This window comes from Cicer arietinum, chromosome 3, assembly GCF_000331145.2.
Source record: "Cicer arietinum cultivar CDC Frontier isolate Library 1 chromosome 3, Cicar.CDCFrontier_v2.0, whole genome shotgun sequence".
In the NCBI taxonomy this organism is placed as follows: domain Eukaryota; kingdom Viridiplantae; phylum Streptophyta; class Magnoliopsida; order Fabales; family Fabaceae; genus Cicer; species Cicer arietinum.
In genome coordinates, this window is record NC_021162.2 from 63,400,038 (window position 1) to 63,410,392 (window position 10,355).

General features: G+C 32.6%; 1 protein-coding gene across 2 annotated transcripts; it reads left to right on the forward strand.

Moving 5' to 3' along the window:
- Positions 1-6: 6 nt before the first annotated feature.
- On the forward strand, positions 7-9,943 carry LOC101499765 (phytyl ester synthase 2, chloroplastic-like). 2 transcript variants are annotated; one of them, XM_027332776.1, is made up of 14 exons: positions 7-356; positions 3,494-3,545; positions 3,697-3,752; positions 4,015-4,173; positions 4,424-4,528; positions 5,287-5,393; positions 5,727-5,848; positions 6,729-6,837; positions 6,983-7,116; positions 7,260-7,629; positions 8,317-8,430; positions 8,942-9,027; positions 9,161-9,270; positions 9,347-9,943. In XM_027332776.1, the coding sequence occupies exons 1-14, from the start codon at positions 92-94 to the stop codon at positions 9,535-9,537; spliced, it is 1,980 nt and encodes a 659-aa protein (XP_027188577.1). In that variant the 5' UTR covers positions 7-91; the 3' UTR covers positions 9,538-9,943. The 2 variants fall into 2 exon arrangements, with proteins under 2 accessions (XP_027188577.1, XP_073221716.1); XM_073365615.1 differs by having other exon boundaries at positions 6,986-7,116.
- The last annotated feature ends 412 nt before the right edge of the window (positions 9,944-10,355 follow it).

Sequence of the window (10,355 nt, forward strand, 5' to 3'; positions counted from 1 at the left end):
CGTTCCCCCCCCGCCCTCCCCCCGTGAGCCACCACCGCTTCACGGGAAACTCAATCCTTGCCGGATTACGAACTTGGCACCGCGCTTCGCCATGTCCGTCGACCGAGTTTCGGCGACATTCGTGGCGGCGGAGAAAGAAATCACGGCGGAGACGAAACGGGAAGAAGGAATTGGTACGGCGGAGACAGAGAAGGTCTGGGAAGAAAAGGAGAAGAAGCAACTACGGAGCGGTTGGAAGGAATACTTGGAGCAAGCGAAGGAGTTGATCGTAGCGGACGGTGGACCGGCGCGGTGGTTTTCGCCGTTGGAGTGCGGTTCGCGGTTGGTCAATTCTCCTCTTATGCTCTTCTTGCCGGGTCAGTTTTCTTTACCATTTAATTAATTAATAATTGAAAATTGAGTATAATTTATTTATTGTCAACTTTAATGGGATTTTTTTTCTACTTTGAGTCCCGATTTCAGTTTATTGGTTTACATTTTTTCTAGTTTTTTGTTGTTGACCTCGTGACCAATGACCAAGCGTAAACGGCATATTGTAACTCTTGACTTTATTTTTTGTAGACAGAATCCAGTTTTAGAGAATTATTTTTTCCATTCTGAGATACATTCCATGTCTTTTTTTCTTTCCGCAGATGAAATGATATTTTAACCCCTAATGTCTAATTTAATAATATCGGTGTTATTTTCTATTTAAAAACAATACTATGTGATTTTATATTATTTCTTATATTTTTGATCAGTTATATTATTTCATATTTCTTGATTATTTTTTTGACTCGTTTGAACGACTATTTCTACTTTAAACCAATTAGTTTAGCTATTAATTTTCAAAAACTAGTTTGTAAGGGAGTGAATCTGATTTGGTAAAAAATATCACTGACGCATGGTATGCAAAGTGACATTCATTTCATGGGGTCCATCCATGGTGTGAACTAATTTAAGCTCAGATGCCAATTTCTTTGATTTTCTTCAACTATCAATATCAATATGACAAAAATACTGCCCAAACATCAATATTATCTTTCTCATAAGAATATAAAGAATAAAAATTACAATTTTATTTATTAAACAAAATGATTTCTTTTAGTTAAAAATTAAACAATAACAATTTTTTAAAAAATACAAATGACATATCTGTAAAAAAAACAAGATAGCAATGGGTACGTAATGTAAACAATATTAGTACATAGTCTTTTGTAACTATTGCAAACACAAAACACACCAAGGATAAATATTTTTCAGATAAATAAATATAATAAATCTAAGATAAATGTTTATCATTAATACATAAAAATTACATAAATAAATATAAAAAAAATTATAAAACTAATATTTTTTGCTAATAAATAAAAAAACAAAAAATAAAATAAGATAAATATTTATAATTAATACATAAAAAATTAAAAATAAATATTTATTGTAAAATAATGAGAAAAATATTTTTGAATGATTCATTAAAAAAACACGGAGAATAAATATTTGCCTTTGATAAATATTACAAAAATACAAAATAAATATTTATAAATTATGTATAAAAAACAGAAAACAAACATTTTTAAATAAAATATAAAAAATATTTAATAAATATTTTTTATATATATATATAAAATATAAAATAAATATTTGACACCATTAAATATTAAAAAATAATGTGACAAATATTTTTCATTAACACCTTAAAAACGAAACAAATATGTATAATTATCCAAAAATACAAGACACATGTTTATTTTTAATATATAAAATAAGGTTTTTTTAATTTAAAATTGAACGCTTAATATCGACAACGCCTCGCACGCGAGAATAGTGGTTTCGGCATGGGTTTGTTGTTAGGTAAAGAAAAGTATTTTCCATTGAAAATAATCGAACATAAGTGGTAATGGCGACTATTGCGCTTGCTCAGATCCGATCAAGGTGACTTCAGAAGATAAGTAAAATAACAAATCAAGGGCCCTACACATTATGTGAAAGGATTTTCTTTTATCAGCATGAAGACGAACACACACTAAAAAATCGTCGAATCATTCAATATTTAATTTATTTTGTATTTTTTGAATAATTTAATTTTTTAGAGAAGTTACATTATCACGATTATGAAGTTATTAATATCGAATGCATCTTAGCTTTCAAAACAGGAACAAATGTAAAATAGTTTTTTGACTTATTGTGACTATATAAAATAACTGTAATAAAAATCATCTTATACCAATTTAATAACAATTGCAAATATATTACCTTTGGAAATAAAAATGTAGACTTAATTAAGTTCATATATGTAGTTATTTTATTAATATTCATTGTAAAAATATAGTGTTAAATGATTATATGTTATTATAAATAGTTTTACTGGCCTTCAATACAAATCATTAATTAAATAGTTAGTTAACGATAACAATTATAATTATATAAAAAGATTATAAAATCAAGAGTTTTTATTCACCGCCATGTAAAATTATTCCTTTTCTCAAAAAAAAAAAAAAGTTATGTTAGCATTAGTTCTTATACACTGCATTATTCTTTTTCTCAAAAATATACGAAAGGTTACTTTTGGTCATCATTATTTTTACATTGATCCGTGTATTATCAAGTTAACTTAGCATTGAGTGAAAAAAAAAGTTATGTTAGCATTAGTCCTTATATAATCCTTGTTCCAAGTACTAAAATCAATAATGTTAGACGAAGTCACGAACTATTCCAACGGATCAAAATCAACTTTTGATATGTATTTGGACAAAAATGGCTAGGAAAATTAATAACGGAACTCAGAGAAGAATATTTTATCGTAACAAAAGAACATTTAAGCCCAACAATGTATTTTCAACCTTATTATTACCGTAAAGAGTAAGTAAAATGTTGCAAATGTCTCCCTTTTCTGCTTGTTTATTTTCTCATGTTAGGAGAATTGCAAATGTCTCTTCCTACAATTTAGTTAAATTTGTTTCAAACTCCGTTGACACTATTTGAATTGAGGATTGCCCTCTTTATATCTCAGCAAATTTAGCTGCTTAATGAATTCCCTTTTCCTGTCAAAACAAAAAGAGTAAATAAAATGTAATGGTTTTTCAGCTTTGAAATACTGCTCCAAATCCCATTTAGCTTATGAAAGAAAATCAGTTTTAATCAACAGTAAATGTTGCTAAAGTTGTTTAATTTGTTATATATATGTAAATATCTATTTTTCCACTGCCAAGTTATGCTCCAGCCATCTTGATCCTATGCAATGCTAAAGATTGTATTCTAAGATTAAAGAACAGAGATTCAGCTCAATTGTTGATATTTTTTGTTTGCAACAGAACTCAATTGTTGGTATCATATATAGATGCATAACAAATTATGCATGGTTGAAATATTAATTCTTGAACTTCTTACTTTATTGACTATTTACTTTAGGAGTCAAATCCAAAACATGGAGTATTTATTTGTGTCATGGTATAATAAAAAAAGTTACTAATAATTTCAATTGTATGAATTACTTGCATTCCAAACTTCACAGGGATTGATGGCGTGGGCCTGGGACTTATTTCACATCATCAGAAATTGGGAAGGTTTGTCTTCATTTCATTTCATTTTAAGATCTAATTAACTACACTTACCAATTTCTCATTTTAGCAATGCTAGATGATCCTCTTATATATTTTTTTTTACTCATATCATATGTAAGCATTACTATTTTTGTTCCTTTTTTCTTGATTGAAGGATTTTTGATTTGTGGTGCTTACATATTCCAGTTGCGGATCGAACACCATTTACAGGTCCTTTCTCATTTGTCCCTTAGCTCATTATATTATTTAGTGCTCATATTGAGCTCTCACACAGTTCATTATTTCATTCTGTTAGGTTTTGCTCCTCTTATAGTCAAGTGCATCTTTGTAAAAGTCACATGAAATGGTCAAGTGCATGATTTTTAGTGTTGGGATTGGCTCCCATGTTTCTGTTGCATTTTCAAAAAGTTGATGTCGTCTTTCAGTAGTATATTTCAGCATAATTTATTATTCTGCAATTTCCCTGTTGCAGACCTTGTGAAATTAGTTGAGAAAACAGTTAGGTCAGAATATCAACGTTCACCAAATAGGCCCATTTACCTTGTTGGAGAATCTTTAGGAGGGTGTCTCGCGCTGGCTGTTGCGGCTCGTAACCCTGACATTGATCTTGTACTAATTTTGGCAAACCCAGGTAACTTTTTAGTGGTGTAGATATGATTTAATAGTTTTGATTATATTGTTCAACAGTTGTTAAATTAAGTCAATTCAGAACCATAAACATATCTAAAATGAGTGTTGAACTTAAGTAGTCTGCAGTAGCCATATTGAATAACTTATTCAATGTTGCATGTAAACACACTGATATGACCAGAACAGCACATCATTAGTCTTAAAAGACGCACAATGTACCTGATTTGACCATGAGTATCCCAATTTGGCAGCTACTTCATTCAGTAGATCGCAGTTGCAACTTGTAACACCATTGTTGGAAGCTTTGCCTGGCTCGCTCTCTCCTGCCCTGCCTAACATTCTCAGTTTGACAGCAGGTTTGTTAATCTTGCTTGCTGTTTTTATTGACGAACTAGATTTTCATGATATCTTAAGATATCTATATATATCTTGAAAAATGTTGAGTGTTATGTAGAAAACAGCCAATTCATTAGATCATTTACCTAAACTGAAAAGTGGTAATTAGTTTTGAAAAGGGACTACTCTTGAAACCTTGAAACACATACATTGATGCTGGCAACTTTAGCTTAGTTGTAGGTTTCTGTTTTTTTTTTCAATGCTTCAAATGATAGGCGTAATCCCTTGTGTCTGTCAATGAGAAATCTCAACGGATTACTTGTTATTTACATATAAATTTCATATTATGTGCATGCATCCCTACTCTCCAGGAATTTATCCAGTATGGTTTACTTTTAATGAGATTGTTGTGGATCTTATTTTGTTCCTCTACCATATAAATGTTTCATGCCTTTTGCTTGTGCCTGTCTCTGATTCTTTTTGTCATTTTAACCTTCTGCATTCCTTTCAATACAATATATTTCAATGACAACTAGATAAACAAAATTCCCCTACTTTCGTTGCTTCTGCTAATATTTAATTTATTCATAAATCATAGTTTTTATGTTAATCAAATTAGCAAGTGAGTACTTGTTGCTTCCACTCCAATATCCTTAAGCACTTAATAACTTTTAGCTTGAGTTTACATATCATAGTGGAGAACTTGTATTCTGTCTGTATCTTTTTCCAAATAAATACCTTTCTCCATTTATGGTATCAACTTTTCTTGTAAAATTAGGCGACCCTCTGAGGTTGGTGTTGGATAGTGTCGTGAAAGGACTTCCTCTACAAAATACAGCTAGAGAGCTAATAGAGGACTTTACTACTTTCGCATCATCTCTTCCTGTAAGTTTCACTTGAGAGACTGTTCTTTATGATTTGATTATTCGCTATATATTCTAATAAAGCATGTTATCTGATACTCTGATCAATGTTGGGTTAAAGGCATTGTCAATCTTAAAGCATACTTCAGAAGAAATCTTAATTGAAAATTGGCTAGCCTATTTTCTTTCCTTTCTTGTAACAAAAACCTTGTAATAGTGGAATATGTTGGACTTTTGAAGACTATGGAATATGGTTGGACATGACTGCATTTTCTTTGCTCTGACTTGTTGGTTCTCATTTGAAGTTTCACTTCATTTACTTTCAATATTGAAAATCTGTTGATTAAATTCACAGGTTCTTGCAGACATATTACCAAAAGAAACACTTATGTGGAAACTAAAGATGCTTAAGTCAGCTTCTGCATATGCTGGTTCACGTCTTTATGCTATCAAAGCTCAGACTTTGATTCTTTGCAGGTTCGTTCTCTTTGACATTGTACATCATACATTAGTCATAATATGGAATCATATGTTCTTTATTGAGTTTTCGATGCCTTTGCTTAGCAGACATGCTATTAAAAAAAGAAATGGAAAGAAATATTGCTAATTGCTAACAAACAATTTCTTCAAACTTTAAATGCTCTTACTCAGCATTGCTCACAGTGGCAACTTTGAGACCCTTTTTGCGATGCCCTCCAGAAGTGGTTGGGAATATGGAAAGGCAGTATATGAAGCTCGTGAACAAATGAGGCGTACATGAGTCTAATTTTTTTCTCAAATGTCTCCTCATCATATTTGTATCCAGCCATGACAAAAGAATCTTTCACACAGGTTTTCAACCACACAATGTTTGTCTCTTTGGCATGGATACTTCTTCGTCATGTCTTCATAGCCTGGACATGGAAGTACACCATCTTTGACTGCCAGTCTGCAATGCAATAATATCCCCCAAGCTCCTCTTTGTAAGCCGTTAGGGTGCTAACTACCCTAGTTATAGTAGCTATATTTTTATATACAACAAAAAATCAAACCATAATTCCCCTATTTACATTATTTCTAACAGAAACAACTGGATCAACTAGCTTTTCTGAAACTGATAAACTTCTAGTTAATCTTCAGTGTGGCAGAATAAGTTTGCTGAAAATCTCATGACCTATTATGATTAACCAAGTTGAACTTTCCATTCCTGAGTGCCATTCCTTTTATAATTTATGCATTAACTTCATTTGAATGATGGACTTCCAGGATGGATAGTCAATTGGTCTTGCCTACTATACATGTACTCAGCAGCATGTTTTCGTTTTAAAGTGTATGACCCCTGAAAAATGAAACTGAGTTTTTTCATTTGTCCTTTCAGTGGAAATGATCAATTACTACCTAGTCAACAGGAAGGTGAAAGACTAATTCAGTTACTGCATAATTGCGATATCCGTAAATTTAATGACAGTGGCCATTTCCTATTCCTGGTATTATTTTCTTCATTTCTATTTTCTGTGTGCTTGCTTGTCTGTGTTTGAATTCCGTCATGCATCCTCATCGGATAAAAGATTGATAACAAATATCAATTCCAAGTTTCAACAGACCCTAACATGGTGCCTTGTTCACTGCTAGCAGGAAGGCAGCATTGACCTGGTAACGATCCTCAAGGGAACTTCTTACTACCGCCGTGGCAAGTATCATGACTATGTTTCTGATTTTGTACCGCCTACACCTGATGAAGCCAAAGAAGTAATAGAATCAAACAGGTAAGGAATATCATGATGAGTTGCTTGGTATACTGATGACAATTTATATCTTTCAATTTATCTTTATTCATTCTAGTTAATTGAGTTGTACTTTAATCAAACTAACAATCACATTTTCTACCTTTAACTTAAAATGCTTCCAGTTTGATTAATTTTGTCACAAGTTCTGTAATGCTTTCAACTTTGGAGGATGGAACAATTGTAAAGGGACTTGCTGGAATTCCTTCAGAGGGGCCTGTTTTGTTTGTTGGGTACCACATGCTGCTAGGATTGGAATTAGTCCCCTTGGTTTCTCGAATTTTTATGGAAAGAAATATCCTTGTTAGAGGAATAGCACATCCCATGATGTTTATGAAACGAAAAAACGGAAGATTACCAGATATATCTTCTTTTGACACGTTCAGAATTATGGGTGCTGTTCCTGTAGCACCATCTAACCTCTTCAAGCTTTTATCTTCCAAGTCACATGTCCTGTTATATCCTGGAGGGATGCGCGAGGCTCTTCATAGGAAGGTAAATCCCAATAAGTAAGCTCTTTATTATGAGTTTCATCTCTCTCATGCAATTCAAACTTGCATACTTGACTCCTCCTAAGGTCTGTGACTTGTCTTGGACAGTTGGAACTAAATACAGTCAGCTGGGTTAGGATAGAAAGAGCTTGTGAAATGTATATGAATTTAGCTAGTTATCAGTTATAATAATTCATTTAAGGAAAAAAAAGTTGCATCCATTGTCAAAGGTCTTGGATGTGCTGGAGAACAAGAATATTACTTTCCCAGCAGCCATAAAATTGTACAAATTAGTGGACTATGAGAAGGTGTTTAGTACTTGTTAGAAAAAAGAGAAGGTATTTAGTACATTGGAATTATCATGCCGAGTCTTTGTAGATTTTTTGCTCTAAATGCTTGGTATTTAATACCACAATGTTGGAAGTTAGTGCACCTTTTTTTGGCATAGTGTCTGATGCATCTGGCTTATGACAACTCGGTGGTATGGGGTGAAATATGAGATGCTGGGGGTACCTTTCTGGTTTTAGAAAAGAAAGAAAGCGAGGCATTGAAAAATGAAAGAAAATGATAGTTGTTTAATTACCACATTTAGTACACTTGGTTATTTTTTAGGTAGACTGTATCTATGTTTATATATTTTAAATGTACTACCAGCCTCCTTCAAAATCTCCACCATTATAATAATTTTCAGGGAGAAGAATATAAGTTATTCTGGCCTGAACAATCTGAGTTTGTCAGAATGGCTGCAAGATTTGGAGCCAAAATTGTACCTTTTGGTGCTGTTGGAGAAGATGATGTTGGCCAAGTAAGTTTCAGTCTTTACTCTTTACTGTGCCAATCCTTTTCCATTACAAAGTTATTATTTTTCTATTGAAGGTAAAGTGTGACGAATTCTTAGAGAGTATTATTCTACTAGAGCTTCATACTTAAAGAATAGAGAGAATAGAGCTGAGCCAGAGCCAAATCTGATGAGCAAAAGAACAATTGCAGGATATATGATTGTTGGACTCGAGTAGAATCACATACATTGCATTTAGACACCATGGCTCTATTCTTTCTATTATTTACCTTTCTAGAATGTATACACTATGATGAATTTGGGTATAGTTGCAAAAAATTTAGAATGTATACACTCTGATGAATTTGTGTATCACAACATTCACATTTTCTACTTAGAGATTAGCTACTGCACTAACAGTAGCAGATAACATAACTTATGCAAATCTATATCTTTGAATTTCATTTTCGCATGATCTTTGGATGCCCTTGAACCTGAATTTGAAAACCATAACACCATATCACATTGTTCTTTTCAGGTTGTGGTTGATTATGATGACTTGGTGAAGGTTCCTTACTTTAAGTCTGAAATAGAAAGCCTTACAAATGAGGCTAAGCAGTTGAGGTATCTAAATTTTCATTTTGTTGATTCATACCATTATTTTTGTATATACATTCCTACCTTCCCATATTTTTTATGTGTTATACTCCATAATCATATGCACTATTTTATGTCCCTTTTATATTGTGAAATCTAGGACTGGTTCTAGTGGTGAGGTAGCAAATCAACAAGTGCATATGCCTGGAATTTTGCCTAAAGTTCCGGGCCGGTTTTACTATTATTTTGGAAAACCAATTGTTACAGAAGGTATGCCCTTGTCCTATGCTTATTTCAAGGCTAGGAATACCCATGAAATGTTGCTTATTGGGATGTTGTTTGACAGGAAGGAAACAGGAACTTAAGGACAGGGAGAAATCTCAAGAATTATATTTGGAAGTGAAATCTGAGGTTGAGAATTGTATTGCTTATTTAAAGGAGAAAAGAGAAAGCGACCCCTACAGAAGTATACTGTCTCGGTTGTTATACCAAGCTACACACGGTCTTACATCTGATATTCCAACATTTGAAATTTGATTGTCCTATACAAAATAAAAATGGTTATTTTCTAGTTGTTCCAGAAGTTTTTATAGGTTAGAAAGGCAAACCATGCGATTTGCCAAAAGTTACAGGCATTGTTTTTGTCCAGAAAGGCATGATAGCTCATAGAAGGTTGGACCATTATGCAATTTATCCTAGTTTAAATCAATAAACATTAGGCATCAAATGCAAAAAATAAATTATTGGTAAAGGAACACAGCTACTCATGTTGTATGTAAATTTATCATTTTTTATCCATGGATCATGGAGCCTTGAACATGTACAGTGGGAGGGAGGTATCAATGTATCATTTCCTTACCATAGTGAAACTATATCTCTCTAGACATATACGCCAGAAGTGTTCTGAATTCATTCTAAGACATAATATGTTTGGTTTTTACTATGGGTGATTGTTTGAAACTTTATTTATTGAAGCCTTATGGAGTCGGTGTTTTTCGCAATTATCTTCGACTCAGGCCAACTTTTGAGAAATTTGTTTTTCAATCTGAAAACTAGTCTTCTTGGGGAGTATTTAACTTGCCATTTTGTGTTTGATTTTTTGGATTATTGATATTTTAAAACTTATTACAAAACTGAGTCCATAATGCTTTACCAAAAACTGACCTTTGGCCACTGTTATTTTTGTACAAAAATCCTTTCCAGAAGCTAGTTAATGATTTTGAAACTAGACATTTGGGGCTTCATTTTGCTCAAAAACTTTGCTAAAGAATCAAATTCAACTTCATCTTCCTGTGACGTTTTCTGATTCTGTACTATACTACCCATTGGTTATATGAATCAAAATTTATGACCTG